The sequence below is a fragment of the Gastrolobium bilobum genome, unplaced genomic scaffold (genome assembly GCF_033153095.1).
Source record: "Gastrolobium bilobum isolate Gb01-03AN ecotype WA unplaced genomic scaffold, APGP_CSIRO_Gbil_v1 utg37919, whole genome shotgun sequence".
In the NCBI taxonomy this organism is placed as follows: Eukaryota; Viridiplantae; Streptophyta; class Magnoliopsida; order Fabales; family Fabaceae; genus Gastrolobium; species Gastrolobium bilobum.
In genome coordinates, this window is record NW_026896331.1 from 129,695 (window position 1) to 148,079 (window position 18,385).

General features: G+C 32.7%; 2 protein-coding genes across 2 annotated transcripts; one reads left to right on the top strand and one right to left on the bottom strand.

The window, feature by feature from the left end:
• Positions 1-707: 707 nt before the first annotated feature.
• Positions 708-5,466, bottom strand: LOC133298991 (GATA transcription factor 28). The gene is made up of 8 exons (XM_061498376.1): positions 5,251-5,466; positions 4,285-4,628; positions 3,623-3,709; positions 3,409-3,542; positions 2,616-2,747; positions 2,323-2,428; positions 1,228-1,296; positions 708-1,119 (listed from the first exon to the last, which is right to left on the bottom strand). Exons 2-8 carry the CDS (start codon positions 4,603-4,605, stop codon positions 1,054-1,056), a joined length of 915 nt encoding a protein of 304 aa, XP_061354360.1. The 5' UTR covers positions 4,606-4,628; positions 5,251-5,466; the 3' UTR covers positions 708-1,053.
• Positions 5,467-9,712: 4,246 nt separating this feature from the next.
• On the top strand, positions 9,713-17,698 carry LOC133298987 (mannosyl-oligosaccharide 1,2-alpha-mannosidase MNS1). Its single transcript, XM_061498372.1, has 14 exons — positions 9,713-10,162; positions 10,745-10,792; positions 11,171-11,359; positions 11,869-11,981; positions 12,533-12,598; positions 12,743-12,914; positions 14,312-14,401; positions 14,708-14,832; positions 14,985-15,050; positions 15,319-15,427; positions 15,526-15,624; positions 16,168-16,248; positions 16,321-16,491; positions 17,025-17,698. Exons 1-14 carry the CDS (start codon positions 10,001-10,003, stop codon positions 17,262-17,264), a joined length of 1,731 nt encoding a protein of 576 aa, XP_061354356.1. The 5' UTR covers positions 9,713-10,000; the 3' UTR covers positions 17,265-17,698.
• Positions 17,699-18,385: the final 687 nt, after the last annotated feature.

The window sequence follows — 18,385 nt, forward strand, 5'->3', positions numbered from 1 at the left end:
AAATTTACTTTTTTAATATGTTGGCAAGATGAGACAGGCTGAAATTTTCAACCCACTTTAAAAATTCTCTATTTGAACCCATCATATATAAGAGCAGGTCAAAATAGATTCAATCTGTTGCGAGATGGGTTGAGCCATTGGATTATTTATTTTATTATTTTTTTTTGAATTATTAACCAATGACTTCTTTTGGAGCTATGTAGTCTTCATTTGATTCCTTTAACACTTATAGGATTTGAAAAAATTTACTTTTATAATATATTGGCCGACAACAAGTTAAGATTTTCAACCCACTTTTGATTTCAACCCACTTTTTGAAAATCAGGTTGTACATCATTTTAAGCCACTTCTTTTATTCTATTTGTTTATTTTTATTTATTTATTTTTTGCTTTTTTTTTTTTACTTTTTTTCAACCGTTTTGTATCTTTCATGTGGATTCATCTACCACCGACCCCAATTAATTTGGGATAAAGGTGTTTTTGATGTTGATGTTGAAAGAGGACAGGACGAGTCGAATTACCCGCCTTACCACCTCATTAATGTCATTTATTCAGGCCAAGAAATCACTTGATGTCCTCTGGCCAAGTTGGGCTTCCTCGTGAGATTGACCATTCAGCTCTTCTCTCAATGCCTGTTGATCAGCATGCATTTTTACATGGTATGGAATATGGATCATTGTCCCCAAAAAACTTGGACCGAGTTCCCAGTTTTGAGTTGTTTCATTATTTCAACAAATAGGGACCCATTTTTTAAAACTATAACTGTACTGCTCAAACACAATACAACATCAGGGAGTGCATTGGAGCTGTTCAGCCACCCAAAATAAATCAAAATCTCCAAAAAGAACTAGCTGTGTCACGGGACAATAATACATGACTTTTTTGCTAATATATAAATCAAAATACATTACAGAAAGCTCATTTAAACATTTTCAGCAAAAAAACGCAGTGGAAACCAGCTCTTCTATAATTTCACATCTAGGGTCAGTAACTCTTCTCTCACCCTTATTTCATAGAATTGCTCTCCATTCGGACAAAGATAGAACAAGTCTATCATGATGAATCATCAGCATCTCCTGCCACTCTGAGCACTATTTGGTTGGCCTCTAAATTTTTATTCTGAAAAATATTCAATGAATGGAAAAATTAAGTTCCTTTAGAAGATCTAAGTTTCCAAGTTTAGAAAAGAAACATCATCATAAATTTAATGCATGCATGGTTTCTGACCTCATTCTTGTTTAATGTCGAATTATGTCCTGGCAAAGGTGCTGCCTTTGATAGGTCCCTCAGAGTACCCTGTGTTCAGAAAATGTGAAACATGTCAACGAACTAAATCAAAATAAGGCACAAAAATTTGCTGAAAAGTACAACGTGATAGTACTTAAAATAAAAAAAGAAACTTAAGTGATATTTTAAAGGAACGAGTGCAACATACATATCCTACTGAATTTAAATTGATTTGAAAGATGAAACATCTTTTCCATATCCAGAAACCAGAATTGGATATTTTAAAAGGAACTTAGTGATTGTGCTGTAATTTTCTTCAAATGTATTTTTGTCAGATATAAGAATAAGTTAAACCGCCTAAGAGCCAACAATTATAATTGATCTTTTATATTTTCCCTAAAACCGGATTAAAACAGTGTTTGAACTGATAAATCATGGTCTATATATAAGGACATCGATAATCTGCGCTGGTCTCTTTCCAGCTAACTCGGACAGATTGTCAAACCATTCAGTTGGGTCCAATCTAAACATGAGATTAAGTACTTGGCTTGTATGGTATTATTTTTGTTTTCTTCTCAAAGCTTTTTATTTTATGCGAGGAGTTCCACTCATAGGTTCACATGTTGTAAGTTACCTAAATTAATGTCAGTGATTTATAATATACACAATGCAATACATGTTGGAGTTAATGGAAAAAAAAAAAAACGCTCATAGCATTCCTTTAAACAAAAGACTGTAATCCCCTTAATTCAGTGCTGCAGTTTATTCATAGGTTATTTAATAACTAGATGAAACATGTCTACATAGTAATAGCATGTCATTACATGACCAGCTGAGCACTTCATGATGTAGGATGTAACCTCTGCAATCACCATTATAGTCAATACATATATTGCAACATATATCAAATAATTGACACCACATTAGTATACGCATACCTCAATAATTAATTGTTAATTAATAATAAATTGGAAGGAAATGAACCACAGCAATGTACCTTTCCCATTGTTTTCAGACATTAATATTTAATTATAGAATAAAGAATAAACAAAAAGATTGCAACGGACACGACAAATAAACATGATTCCCGTGTACCTTATTTGCCCACATAAGTCCACAAGCATTGCAGAGGGTTCTTGGCCCTTCCGGTCCACGTCGCATCATTGGTGTGCACTTCTCACTGGTGCCACAGTGCCTACAACTAACATAAATTGAAAGAAAAAACCATTTATTAAGTGATATACAAGACAAATTAAAGATAGGGTCAAAACTCCACAAATAGAATGTGGACTAAAGGCTTTCATTTTGAGCCATAAATTCGATTGTAACATCCAGAATACTCATTCATTTTTCCCCCCTCTTGTTCTAGAATGAATCAGTCAACTTACACAACATCTTGCTGTTGGGATCCATTATTGTCTGAAACCCACCCTTCATTCGTCCCCCAATTTGTTGCAGCTGATGCAGATTCATCAAGATTGGACTTGGAAGATGTAAACTGACCTTTATTTCTTTGCATCCTACATATGTCAACTGTATTCGTAAGCATGTGGTGCAAATATAACAAAATAACATTGTCGATCAGTATGCGGATTTAGGAATATATTTATATGATAAAGTAAACATACATCAGCATAGAAACTTGCCATATATCATATATTCACAGCATATTACATTGCTTTAAGAAAGCTAGAGGTATAAGATGATAGATGGCATATATTCCAGACAGAGATAAGATGGAACTCCATTGGAGTGTCAAATATTCATCAAGTTCCCAATTTAAATTTGCTGTTATACCATATTTTGTGGGCTTAAGGAACTCCATAGATACTCTCTATCAGTTATACTTTTAATGGTCTTCTCAAAGAAATAGATTCTTGCCCTTGACAAATATGAAAGACTGAAGACAACCTAATAAAGCAAGTAGAATGGATCATGGATTTTGGAAGACTTTAGAAACGATCTCCCAAAAGCTACAATGAGGAGGCTTTAACAAGCAAATCTAGATTATTGCAGACCCTTCAAGTAACTCGCCACTATGTTCTGTTTTACATCCTTTTACTGTTACCAATAACACAAAGCATTTACAAAACATAAATTGAGTACAGAGAAGTTATGGTTTCAATACAAACAAATATTCCATGTAATCGTAATCTAAGAAAATCATAATAAGCACTATACCTTAATGCTACTTCTTTACGAACAGTATAACGAATTTTTTTGTCAAAATTCCGTTCCTTCCGCTTCTCACGAAATCTAATCAATGAAGCTAACCTCTGGGGGACGCTGAATTTTTGTGGTGTTCCAGTAAATCCCTAATAACATACTTCATGAGCCAGATATTTGACTAGCAAAAGACAATCAATCATAGTTCAACCAAATAATGTAGTAATACCCGGTTATTCTGGTGAGGAGATATTGGGATGGTAGGCATAGTTGGAGGTATTTCACGGCCTCCCAGTAATAGTAGTACAGCTTGAACCTGCAAATTCACCCTAGGATTTTCAGGTATTATTTTCTTCAGTGAATCAAACCCCATGTAGGCAGTAGTCCATAACTTGATTAATAATAGATCAAATCATTAATTATCATAGATTAAAGCCATCTTTACAATCATACTATAACACATACAAAAAAGCTTGTTAAACTGCATATTATGATAAATTTTCCACACGAAAAGCATTGAAAATTGAGATAATACAAGTCTATATACCTGGGGGAGGGGTTAGAAGAAAATAATTAGTCAAAATTTCTTGTTTGATCCAAGTAATCAATAAAAGTGACCACCAAAAAAAGAAAAGAAAAGAAAAGAAAAACTAAACATGCATAAATGATATACTCATATTAATAACAACAAAAAAACTTTCTTTTGTTGGCCTCACAAGTACAACCTTCTTGGAGTCATTAAGCTGATTATACTTGAAGTAATCTACTGGAAATTAATATTTTCAACAAAGTATTGTCAAACAAAGCCTGAATCATGCACAATAGATTAGAGACACGAGGGGCAATGTCATGTCAATACAAATGGAAAAAAGCTGAGATAAGTTGATGCACCTTTTCTGGCGAAACAGAGTCAAAGACATAAACCTGGCCCTGAAAAGACAATGTAAGCTGATCCCCACCATCACTCCCTTGATCCATTATTACAGCGTGATTGTCAGGGAGATTTCCATTGTTGGATGGGACTTCACCTTCCACACTCTCACTTCCACCACAGTTAGTATCACCTCCATTATTCTGATCATCGTCAATCCCATTCCCATTGCTCATATGGTGCAATCCGTGATGCTCATGTTCTCGCACGTATGACAGAGGTAGAGGATGTTGTCCATCACTAATGTGTATCCGAGAGTCACCCCCATGAATACCATCCATGGTACAGGAAGAGCCAAAAACACCTTTGGTAATAGCAAAAGGATGATTAAAGACAGCTCAATAAAACTAAGAGTAAAAATAACAGATGAAAAATAACCAAGTTGTTAACTATGTACTACGGAGAGCTTGATTTTCTCATAGCAAACCAAACTACACTTACAATCAGGAAAGTGCATTGAGATAGCTAGTAAAGTATCATAGTAAAGGATAGTGTAAACTATAATATCCCATTCCAATCAAAGTACAGGCAAGTATCCACTAGTGGGTGCTGAAAGAAACTAGCACAAACACATGGTAACAAAAAAAGAAGAAGTAAAACTATCCCATTCTAGCAGCAAGGAAAACCTCCCTCCACAGACTAGACAAAAATACAGGAAGATTTTGCAACACACAGGACAAGAAGATGTTGGAAAACAAAGCCAAAACTAGCGGTACCAAAAACATTTCAATGAAATTACATACTTTTTATGAATCCCTCAGGTAAAGGAATACTTTTGAATCACAAACAATAATAAGAAAGGAAAAAAAACAAAACACCCAAGATGTTAGGATATGAATAGTCACAAAAGATATCATTGAAAACTATTAAAGATGATTGGGGGGTGGGGGGTGAAAAAGAAAGCATTTTTAAGGAGAAGAACCAACCAACGGGCAAGGCAATTGCAGGATCTGTGGAAGAACCCAGAAGCACGAGGAGGCACAGGACGTTCGAAATAGAGAGGGAAGTGAAGATGAAGAGAGAGTAAAGAGGGCAAAATGTGTTGTCTGATATGGGAATGAGAAGCTCTTGGCGTTGGGGTGGGAAGGTAATGAAAAGCGATGAGGAATGAGATCAGGGACAAGGGGACACAACACAGTACATTGTTCCAAGTCCAAAAAAGAAAATTCACAAACCCAAAAACAAATTCATCATTACATCTAAGTCTCACACTAAAAATATTATTTTTTATGTTTACATTTAACTGAAAACATTATTTTATTTTATTTTTATTTCAGTTAAAGCAGTTTATCATTTATGGTTGTTTTTTTTTTCAACTGTACCCATAATATATGCTGAGAACAAATATGGACTCGTTTGAAATCTGTTACAAAAAATAATTTTTTAATTTTTAAAATAAAAAAAATTGTTTGATAAGATATGTTCTATAAAAGAAATTTTAAAAAGTTGTAACAAATTTTTATTTTTAAAATTAAATTTAGATAATAAATCCGAGTTATTTTTATTTTATGTTTTGACTTTTAATTTTTTTAAAAAATATAAAAAAAAATTATTTCATTAACTATTTTACAAAACAGTTTTTTTCAAAAAAGAAATCAAAACATGATCAAACACATCCTATTTTTTAACCCAAAATAGGAGACACATAATAACGATTTTTTTTTTACCAATGATGTATGATAACAAATTGAGAATTATTATTTAAGGACTTTTTTCACAAAACCTCACTAGATCAATTGATAACATCAACGTCAACCTAGCTATATTGATGTTGTAGTTGATTAATTGATAAATCACGGGATAATTATTAGACGTGTTTTACCTAATAAAGTAAATTTTATGTAGAGAAATTTTGCTATATAAAAAGTTTAAAATTCACTAAAATCATTCATGACCGTATCCAAGTATACGAGCGTGTCATTTAGTCCCACAGTCCCACACTCATGGTGATCTTAAAAAATAAAGAATTGTCGTGGGGTGCTGTGCTCGGTTGAAAATGGCCACAAATGCAAAATGACATAAAGTTTATTGTTTGAAAATATTTTGTTAATAGCTATTCAGGCATTCCAAGAAACGGACCATCAACTCATGCGCTCTAACAAATATTTTGGAAGGCTTCAATATGTTGCACCCTTTTCCAATTGTATTTTCAAACACAAGGATTTTGATGAAATATGCTGTATTAATATTGATATAATTTGCTAATAAAAGTGATGAGATATTCTATTTGTTTGGGAACAAATAATAAAGTACCCTTGTGCCATGGCTTATGTATCTTTAGCATCTTGTTTCCAAGCAATTATTATTATCCTAAGGCTTCTAGGGGTGTTTGGTACAAGAGAAATTTTTTTTAACCAAGTAAATACAATTATTAAAGAAATGGTGTGAAAGTAAATTTACTGGTAAAATTGAAAAAAAATTATTTGGTTGCACGAAATATTATCAAAAAAAATTAATTAAGTTTTCCTGTAGAATTATAGAAAGGGAAAAATGTTTGTTTTTTAAAGTATATAATTTTATGTCATTTTATATCCTAACTATTTATTTCCGTCAATCAATGGTTAAGATTTATTAGGTTTTATTGCGAATTACTAATTATTAATAAGTTTGATCCAATAAATCTTAACCGTTGATTGACGAAATCAACTGTTAGAATCTAAAATGACACAACGTTATATATTTTAAAAGGACAAATATTTTTCCCTTATGGAACATATGTGTCCGTTTGGATGGGCTTTTATTCCTAAAAGAGTTGTTTTTTTTAAAATAAAAGTCCTTTTGAGAATTTTTAGATGTTTGGATAATAATTTTTTAAAAAAGAAAAATTTAAAATAAAAGTTAAAATGTTGCTTTTTTTTTTATAGCCAATAGTTGGTTGCTTTTGAAAAAAGCAGAAACAAAAAGATAATATAAATTATTTTTTTCGGTAAAAAATAATTTAAATTTTTAAAATACAATTGTAATCTTATCCTATCATACTTATTTTATCTCTCTTTATTCTATCATATGTAAAAGTGATTTTCAGATCATACATCCAAACGTAAAAAAACTTTACCTTTTAAAAAAAGTTATTTTAAAAAAACAATACATAAAAAGTTATTTTTTAAAAAACTCATCCAAACAGATCCTATGTTTCTCATATTATATGGAAGAAATTATCTCATACAATACACACAAAATAGTTGGGGTTCACTTTCTCTCTCTTATTTTTGTGGTGGATTTCACTCTTTTTTATGTATTATATTAAATAATTTATCTCATGATAAAGATATTCCTCTAAAATTATATAACTGATGTCGTATAAATGTATAAGTATAAGCACATCTACAAAACTTCGATGGGATTTGATATATTTCTGCGTTTTTATAGACCAAAGAAAAAAAATTATGCTTTGTTTACGTTTTGAGCAACAAGAACAACAATAAAGGTAGAGTGATGCCCTAAAAAACTACTCAGATTTATAACCTCACTTTGTGTTAAGTCCCACGTCTAGAAAGATTTTAATGATAAGAAACATATTGAAGTTATATGTGAATTAATTTAATAATTTGATGCTATTAGTTTTAGAAAATTTTAATATAGGTTTCAATTTTGTGTTATTTTAGATAAAATAATATCGTTTTACGGAGGATAGAAAATGTAAAAAATTATCAATTATGCATCAAAATAATGTGGATTCATCTAAAATGACACAAAAGTATATAATTTAAAAGGAGAAATATATTTTCCTTTTTAAATCAAAAACTCTTATAAACTCAATTCACTCTGCTTAAATTCATCAGGTATGACATTTTCTATTAAACAAACGAAGATGAGGAGGAGAGAAGAACGTGAGATAGTAAGTTATAAGATTGGTAACCAATTTCACCACAACCTTTCTTATTGCTAATCTTCCTCCGGTACAGTGTTCACATATGTTTATTCACATCACATGTTTCTTAATCCTTCTTGAATTATGCACAACCATATCTATATCTTTCCTGAATTCTAGACTCGTGGAAGATCAAGCTTCTAGGATCTTTATGTCTCGTTTACGTACATTAATACTTAAAAGTTGAAACTGCAATAAATAACTTGGTAGATAACTCTTTACTCTTCTATGATGTTAATTTGTTGTCCCTCCAAGAGACCTATTCTAAGGTTGATAACCATTAATGACTTGAGTGGCATGACAAGGAAATTAGCATTGAATTTGCGAATGGTTGATTGGAATACGACGCACAAGATTGCGTTGATATATTTCATGTGTTTAACCTATATATTAATTCTTCAAGTTGTTCTAACTCTAGGTTTGAAAGTGACTTACATGGCATGTATCAAAAAAAAAAAAAGTGACTTTCATGGAGAACAGAGAAAATAGTTTAATTACGGATGAACGGATTGAGAAAGAAAAATGACTTTGATACCACTTGATGTGATTATGAATGAACAAGAACAGATGAAGAAAAAGAGAGAGAAATAAGGAAACTGTAACCAACTTACAATTGAATTAGAAAACAACAGATTTTATAATAACTCTTTTGTTTATGGTTATATTTATTTCATTTTGCATGATATAACTAAATTTTTTACATACATAAAAGATGAATGAGTCTCACTTTTTTTTTTCTCTCTTCTTACTTATAGGTCTTAGTTGCAATCTTTTTTCTACAATATAAAATAACTATTTTCCTACGATATAAAAAAATTATTTTTCTTTATTTATATAACCAATTAACGTTGATCCATTACAGCAATCACATGTGTTCAGTCCCATTCTCACGTATTATTTAAGTGTTTCCTAGTCCTCCTTATGCCAATTGGGTTGTATTACTATTAGGGAACAAGACAATAAGTTCATTTTTCAATTTTATAACATAAAAATAAAGAGAAAAGTATTTGTTATTTTAAATAATATAAAGTTATATCATTTTAAGAGAGAGATAGACACAAAATAATATTTTTTTATTTAAAATTTAAATTAAAAAAATCACTCATTTTTTCCCTATGATTTTCATTTTTTTGTGTTTATCTCTTTCCTAAGATGACAAATACCACACCCAAAAATAAATAAATAAAAAACAAAAGATCCACTCATATAAAGGAAGTAAAAGCAGAAAGATCAATCTTCAAAGCTAGTTCAGTTGGTAATTGAGTTCCCTAAAATTTGTTTGTTCATCAAAAATAACTTTATGTTAGTGATTGAAGAAATACTTTTTCCATTAAGTAATTACTAATTAGAATGATATCAATGAATTTATATTTTTGGGGGTTGAATATTCTAAGTTGGATATTATTGAATTTGGAGGAATTGACTTGTGTTGAGTTTAATGGGACCCATTCCATGGAGAGTGGAAGTCTTCTCTTCCTCTCTTTATTAGATCCGATGCAGATCAGTTTGCAAATTGAAACTTAGAATCGGATTGGTATTAATTTGTTATCATCATTCAATCCATAGCAATTTTATTGCATTAATAGCCAAAAAAAATTAAAAAAATTAAAAAAAATCTATAAACCCTCAAACCTCTTGTGGTGTTCCTATCCTACAACTACAACCACATCGGACAAACAAAAAAGTAGATTTCAAGGATCTATATCTTTGTCAACAGAGAGATCAACGTTGTTGGTGGGTGCATTGGTTTCTACACCCAAGTCAAGTCCAAAGCTTAGATCATTCATTGGTTACCAAGTTTGGGAATGGCGAGAGGTAACAGATCATCAGTGACGAGCAGCAAATGGAGGTACTGCAACCCCTCCTATTACCTGAAGCGTCCAAAGCGTCTAGCTTTGCTCTTCATCGTTTTTGTTTGCGTTTCTTTCCTTGTTTGGGACCGTCAAACTCTAGTCCGAGAGCACCAGGTACTTCCCTTCACTTAGATTATGGATCTGATTGTTTTGTCCCTCCAAATCATATACACACACACACAACAATCAGTGTTGTGTTTGGAGATCGTGATTATGTTTCTGGTCTATTACTTTGTGAAGATCGTGTAGAATTTTGTATGTACCATATTATAGGACTGTGTGTACTGATTTATCATTGCTAAGTAGTACTATAGCAGGATACGTTTTGGGGGATTTTCATATTTCTCAAATTGAAGGTTGTGGCAAAAATCAGACTATAGGATGAGAATAATATTTGTTTCATTTTCTATCATTTCTTCAAAATCATGAGTAGCTGTTAAAGCTGCCGTTTTTATTCCTGCCAAACAACCAAATTTGTGTTAGTTATAGATTGCAGTAATGACAGATAATAATTATTTTTTCCTTTGGCGCAACTGGGGTTTACCATGGACATTATTCTAAAGTACAACTTTGTTTTCATTTTCAGTGTAATTTTTTTTATAAAGGGAGGGAGGATGAAATATATTTTGAACTTTTTTTGGCATTTGAATAGCTTATTTTCACAGCCAGTATGTAATTGTTTTCTGTTAAATACAGGTCGAAATTGCCGATATGCAGAAAGAAGTGTCTGATTTGCAAAATTTGGTAAGAAACTATCAAATGCTTAACCTTTAGTATATGTTGTTTCTTCTGCTACATTTAGTCCAGTCTATAGTTCCCCAAAAACACTTCATTTTATTTCTCAATCAACAAACGCAAGCAACAAGATGGCCTGTATGCGTTTGGCATTTCCTACACGAATCTTGCTTCAAACTGATTGAAATCCTCCACTGTGAATTCTCAATCCCTATTCAATCTCATGTAAAGCTAAATCCTCACCTCTTGCTGGTAGCTAGCAACTCCTTTCCTTGTGGCTGTTTTACAGCACAGGCTTCTTATTTGATGAATGTAATATTATGTAATGAAACATCTTTTTTTATTAATCTTCTCTTTTGGGGGCTAAGCAATTGGACTTGTTTTCAGTTGGAAGAATTAAAAAATGCGCAAGGTGGTACTGCTGGGAAGATTAACTTGAAGGGAAAAACTTTCAAGTCCAGTGAAGAGGTCCCAGATGATCCTATTGATATTCAGAGAAGGGAAAAAGTAAAAGAAGCAATGCTTCATGCTTGGGGATCTTATGAGAAGTATGCTTGGGGCCAAGATGAACTTCAGGTAATCAACCTTTAACTTTTTATTTAATGATATTTTTTATAGGTATTTTCCTTTGTGGGCTTCTTCTGATATGTCCAAAGTTTCTGTTGTAAGGCTATAAGTTTAGCTTCTTTCCCTGTATGTAAATCTTGTGGAGGTCTTGCCAGATCAGGATTTAATTCACTCATACAAAAACACTGAACAATTCTGTCATTCATGTGAAAAACAAAAAAAAAGTAAAGAAAAGAAAAGATTATTCCCTGAAGCCATTAGTCAGATAGTGGATGACACACTTTTTAAACTTGTCCTGATACCATATCTAATCTCCATGTGTCTTTTGCATTCATTGCATAATGATCTAATATATTGTTGTGGTTATGGTGGTCATACAATATGTTGCTGTACTAAATGTATGTTCTTAAACAGTGCATTGTAAATTATTGGTCTGTTTTTGCATAAGAATAATTAATTTTTTTGTTATTTAAATTTACGCTTTTGACAATTAATGATTATTTTTTTGGTGCTACCAGCCACAGTCAAAGAATGGTGTCAATAGCTTTGGAGGTCTTGGAGCAACTTTAATAGATTCTCTTGATACACTATACATTATGGGTCTCAATGAACAGTTTCAGAAAGCACGAGAGTGAGTGTAACTTTTGATTCTGCACTTTACATATTATTTTTTGCTTGCATGACATCTCTATATTTGTTTGGAATCAATAGTGGTGAGACTGTTTCTAAAGTTATATTTGCCAATTCTCTCTTCCAATTTAAATGCTCTCCTGGAGGCACATTTATACTGATGGTCTTTTACTCCGAAGGCTTGATTTCTGATACATATTTATTGTCCTGTTTTACTTTCTATTGCTTAAAATTTTTTTGAATCTTATATCGAAGTTTCATAAATTTGTTTCTGTTGCTTGCTATATTCATCTGTTTAATGTTTAATTGTGATGAGGGCAAGCCCTGGAGCAGTTGTAAGATTGCTCTGTGACCAGAAGGTTACGAGTTCGAGTATAAAAAACATTATATTTGCAAAAATGTAAGGGTAAAGCTATGTAAAATTGACCCTCACCCTTACCCCTGCAAGTCAGGAAACCTTATGTACCGGGATTTTGCCTTTGATGTTTAATTGTGATCTTCTTGGTTATGCTTTATTGCATCCCTTGTCATATTAAGACATTATTCTGACAGATGGGTCGCAAACTCTCTGGATTTTAACAAGGATTATGAAGCAAGCGTTTTTGAGACAACCATAAGGTTACTTTATAAGGTTTACTTTGCAGTTAAAGTTCCTTCCCCATTTAAAAAATATATTTTTGAGCTTATGAGTTGGACAACTAATTTTTTTTATTTTTTTTTAAATATTTCTCTTTGTTGGTCTATTTCCCCACCAAAATCCAGAGTAGTAGGTGGCCTTCTTAGTGCATATGATCTTTCAGGGGACAAAGTTTTCCTCAACAAGGCTATAGAAATTGCAGACAAATTGCTTCCTGCATGGAATACTCAGACAGGAATTCCTTATAACATCATCAACTTGTCACATGGACGTGCACACAATCCTAGTTGGACTGGGGTAAGTTATACGATTCTATGTATGCATTTCAGTCTTACTGAACACTTGCAGATTTGGGATATTGCTTTCATGGGTCTTCTTTCTTGATCTTAACTACTTATCATTGTTACCTTTTTATTACCCTTAGATATGGCACTCATGGGTTTTTAGTCCTTGGTCTTAACTTCTATGCTTGGATATTGAGCTTATAAGTCATTATTTAATCTTCATTTTGGATTTCAAGCAAAATTTGTTGCTAGCTTGATGAAATTGGATCTGTGAAAGAATCTGAGCATGAGCAAAGTGGTAGAAACTAAGGGAAAATTACAGAGAGAAAACCAGAGAGGTTTCTCTGAAGTTTGAGTGTGTTATTCATTAATTCTGATGAGCTCAGTCATGAGTTCTTGCAGCTATATGAGCCTAATCTGTAATCTATAGTAACTGACTTTTAACTGATTACAACAGCTGTGTGACTAACTTTCTAACAGACTTGTCTTACAAGTTAACAGTAACAGAAGCTAGATATCAGTTTCTGTAACAGAGATTGCTGAGCTACACTACGCACGAGCACATCTGACATCTCTAAAAATCTGCCATTTAGGACTGTTTTCGATGATCTTTTAATGGAAGGTTTTTTTTATGAGCTTCTTATATAATATTTTTTTAAAATAAAAAAATAAAAGATATTTGATGTTCTGATGCAATATTGAAGTGCTTTTGTTGTGTTGGAATAGCCTCTCTGTATACTCAAAATTAGCTTTTGCTTGGTCTTTTTTTAGAAACACGAAAGTTTAGCTAGAAAAAAGAAGCACGACTCTTTTTGATTGAGTGTCGACTCGTGAAATTACTATTTTCTTATTTCATCACAAAAAGATTAGTATTTAAGCTTGGTATGTATGTATTAGAGGCACGGATTTTGGCCAGTTGAAATGCACCATAGGACAGTGGGCTTTTGGGCGGAAAATGTTGTTAGACCTGTTAGTTATGACAGTTTAGCTAAACAGAGAAAGGGTAACAATTGTTGGGGGTATGTGAGAATTAAATATGGACCTTGGGAGAAAATTAGAGCCTCTCGAATTGCTCAGAGCCTATCTTTCTTTTCTTTTTTTGTCTGTACAACTACACGCATGCATCTGGTGTCCATTTGATATCAGAAATACAGGACAATATACAAGATCTAATCCATTTTCTGTTTCGATCCATGCTTGGTACCTCACTACCTTATGGATTGCAAAGGCCATTCACACATCTGATTTTAGATCAGAGACTTTCTGTGCTAGTTCTATTGGGTTTTTGATTAATTGATTTTCACTTGAGCACTATTTTTGCCTTCATGACTCTGGCTTCATTGGTCATAATTGCTAGAGAAACTTCATTTTAAAGTCTCTAATTCCTTTTTGTCTTCATTTTTTCCCAAGGGTGAGAGTATTCTGGCAGATTCTGGCACTGAACAACTAGAATTTATTGCTCTATCTCAAAGGACTGGGGACCCCAAGTATCAGCAGAAGGTTTTTAACTGTCATTCTATATGTTAAATTTTTTTAAGGGAAAAAGGGGGGTTTACTTTTTTGTTGGTCAAAATCAGATGTATTTATATGCAGACTTTGTCATTCCCTTTACTTGTTAAAATATGCTTAGTTGATGTCAGGTTTTGTAATTTTGCCACGGGCCTTCTTTGTACTTGGAGCCTGACTGGTATATTTAAGCACATAGCTAAGGCATCAGTTAACTGCTTATGCTCTGTGATTTATATATTACATGTGGAGGCGATTTTTCTAGCAATTCACTGATTGGTTTACACCCTGCTACGTCAGGTGGAGAATGTAATAACCCAGCTTAATAAAACATTTCCTGAGGATGGATTGCTTCCTATCTACATTAATCCTCATAGTGGAACAACAGGATACTCTCCTATCACCTTTGGTGCCATGGGTGACAGGTATTAACACAATTTGATGACCATTTTTTATGTGATATAAGCATAACAAACTTTTGCATTTGTTAATATGGTCTGGATATTTTTAACTTTAATCATCTTACTCTGTATTTGTTAATTTGATCTTGGTTGTGATTGACACAATCTCATTGCAGTTTTTATGAATACTTGCTCAAAGTTTGGATACAGGGGAATAAGACTTCATCTGTAAGACATTATAGGTGAGAATAACGCACCTACTTTATCAAATTCTCTGCCCTTTGGGCTGGGTTGTATTGACAAGTTCATGCTGGAATCCACTTGTCATTGGAATGGTGCTAATGGAATTTTACTTCCTTTGTTTAATGAAGGAATCTATATAATTTTCATGGTTAAAGATGTTTCCATATTCTATTTCAAATTAATTTAGAATAAGAAGCTAATGAATTAAATGTCTAATGTATTTGAAACTGATTTTTTTCCTCATTTTTTTCGGAATCTTGAAAACAGAGATATGTGGGAGAAATCAATGAAAGGTCTGTTAAGTTTGATTAGGAAATCAACACCGTCTTCTTTTACTTATATATGTGAGAAGAACGGAGGATCTCTCTTGGACAAAGTATGATATTGCATTACAGTACTGGTATTGTCACATTTAGCATTTACACATGATGTTGGGGTGTTAGTATAATTTTTTACTTAACTGAGTACCTGCAGATGGATGAACTGGCGTGCTTTGCTCCAGGGATGATTGCTTTGGGATCATCTGATTTTGGTCCTGAGGATTCACAGAAGTTTCTGTATCTTGCAGAAGAGGTATATTTTAATAGCGGATTAATAAACCCTAATGTTCTTGTTCTATTGACTGACTTGTTTTGGTCTTGAGACCTATCAATTTACTATATGTTATATAAAAAAACTGTAAGTTAACCATTTTTTTCCTGATTAGATATTGTTAAATTGGTTGGATTCAAATTATGATGTCATCAATTTCATATATATACTTTGCTCTCAGGTAGATTAGCATGCATGTGAAGTTCTAAAGCATATTTTAAAGACGAGAGGGGTAGATGTTGAATCAATGTTTTCCTTTGAGGAAGACTCGTTTCCTTTTCTTGTTGCAAGGAATTTATCATTAGCTGTAAAAAGAGAGTGCTTGTCTTGAGCGATAAGTAAGAATTAAATTGTCATTCAAATAATTCTCTAATGTGAATGGAAGCAGTGAATGTGATGTTTCAATATGTGAGACAACCTATAGGGAATTGCACTGGGCATTTCTTCTCTGGCCTATATAGATATTTTATTCCGCAATGATTGCTCTATGAGGTTATCACTGAAGATATATGCCTTTCTTTGCAGCTTGCTTGGACATGTTATAACTTCTACCAATCAACTCCAACAAAACTGGCTGGAGAGAACTATTTCTTTCATTCTGGACAGGTTAGTTATTAGTTTATTTGTGGTGTGCGATTTGAAAATTGTGTGATCTGAAATTTATTTTTGAATTTTCAGGACATGAGTGTGGGTACATCATGGAACATAATGAGGCCAGAGACAGTTGAGTCACTCTTTTACCTTTGGCGTCTAACTGGCAACAAGACATACCAAGAATGGGGTTGGAATATTTTTCAAGCTTTTGAGAAGAACTCCCGCATAGAGTCAGGCTATGTTGGACTGAAGGATGTAAGCACACTGCAATATCACATTTAATAATGTATTTGTGTTTGCATTATTATTGTTTTGTATTAAGTACATCCTATGAAAAGTTAGAATTATTTGTTCTGGTTCTTCAGAGAAATGCCTTTATTGAATTAAGCACTTTGATAGATCATCGAGGCATTCTATATGTGCCTTTTCTCAATTGAAGGCTTAACTTAGTTTCATAGGTCTCTGGTGTTGAAAGTTATGTTATTTTGCAGTGATAGTCTAGTACTCTAGTCTGAAATTTGGAGGTTCTGCAATATGTAAACCATACTTGTCAGCAGGGGACTTTTGATCTTTTACTATTCATGGACAATCTACCCGGTCATGTCTATTTTTGTTTTAATGAATATTTGGCTGAAAATGTTGGCATGGACCGTAGCTTCTTACTCTTATGATATCTGCCAATTTTCTTCCTTGCTTCCTTTGGTGTTTGTCTAATGTTGAACAACCATTTAATATCCTTAACTGCTATTCTGCCTACTCATATAGTATCACTTGTTCTCACTTCTCAGGTTAATAATGGTGTCAAAGACAACATGATGCAAAGCTTCTTTCTTGCAGAGACTCTGAAGTATCTCTATCTTCTCTTTTCACCTCCTTCAGTCATCCCATTAGATCAATGGGTATTTAACACAGAAGCCCACCCATTGAGGATTGTGACAAGGCATGAAGGGGGACTTGTTAAGAACTTAAATCAGAAGCAAAAACCTTTACCTAGATTAGGTGGCAGGAAGGAAGGTCGGTCAGGTTAGATGTCCATTTTTCTCTCTCTACCATTGCTGGTTGAAACCCCTTTTACCATGATTCAAGAAGAGCAGTTTGTTCTGTGTTATGGAGCTTGCAAGAAGATGTCATCATTCTCTCATTGGGAAACAGTTTGAGGCAGGGAGGGGGGAGGGGTTCATTCTGCTACAGATGGTATGCAATGTTGAAATAGGTCTATATTGAAATTCTTACAAAATGGGTTTATTTAAGGTGACTTGACCTTTTGTTGATGAATGACCCTTTTGAAATTTATGGGGAATAGGTTGTGGTCCTGTAATTTTTTCTGGAACCAAATTTACAGAGCATTACTTGACCCAGTTTATGTATCTGAGGCATATATCTGCCCATTCAATAGAAGACAGTTCCTGTATTGTACTATAGAGTGGTTCTCAGTTTTCAACCATTAACCATTTTTTTCTAAACAAGGAAGAAAGAAAACCTTCATCTTTTTGTTGTCTGCTGTTAGATCAGTTTTTGATGTATGGAACTCATCTATGGATATGCACACTAGTTGGGTCAGATCGAGAAAGAAACAGTAAAAGATTATTTAAATGATTAAGCAACGAATGGGTTATAATGTTATACATTCTCAAACTTTTAAAACTGTTAGTTTGAAAAATGATTAAATGACTTAAAATTAAAAGCCTAACACACTTGAGGAATACTATAAAGAAAGCACCTAAACAAATCGCATCAACAGAAAGTGTGTCCAGCCTCACTGATCATTGGGATGGACACAATGACTTTATCGAAAAAATTTGCCATTTAAAATTTTTAGATAATTGTAAAATTATTGTATTTTACCAAAAAATTTGAAATTTTATTTTTATCTTAAAAGTGATTTTATCTCATTGATTAGATTTCTTATCTAATTAATCTATTTAAACATTACAAAAAATATAAAATCTCATTTTATTGGTGTGAGTTATTATATTCTCCTAGGAGTTTTTGGTTTTTAACTTTTTTCTTAGTTATTAAAAAAATTTATTATTATAAGAGCTTTTATAAAAATCTGTTTGGCCTAGCTTCTGCTTATAAAGAGAAGAGAAGCTAAAAAAAAGACCTCTCAAACAAACACTTAGGGGTGTATTGTATTGAGATTTTATTG

Coding starts and splice junctions, on each gene's coding strand:
- LOC133298991 (XM_061498376.1), bottom strand. CDS start 4,605: ATGGATGGTATTCATGGGGGTGACTCTCGGATACACATTAGTGATGGA. Junction 3,710..4,284: donor ACTCTGTTTCGCCAGAAAAG/GTGCATCAACTT, acceptor GTGAATTTGCAG/GTTCAAGCTGTACTACTATT. Junction 2,429..2,615: donor TCCCAACAGCAAGATGTTGT/GTAAGTTGACTG, acceptor AATTTATGTTAG/TTGTAGGCACTGTGGCACCA.
- LOC133298987 (XM_061498372.1), top strand. CDS start 10,001: ATGGCGAGAGGTAACAGATCATCAGTGACGAGCAGCAAATGGAGGTAC. Junction 10,793..11,170: donor TGTCTGATTTGCAAAATTTG/GTAAGAAACTAT, acceptor ACTTGTTTTCAG/TTGGAAGAATTAAAAAATGC. Junction 12,915..14,311: donor ACAATCCTAGTTGGACTGGG/GTAAGTTATACG, acceptor TTTTTTCCCAAG/GGTGAGAGTATTCTGGCAGA.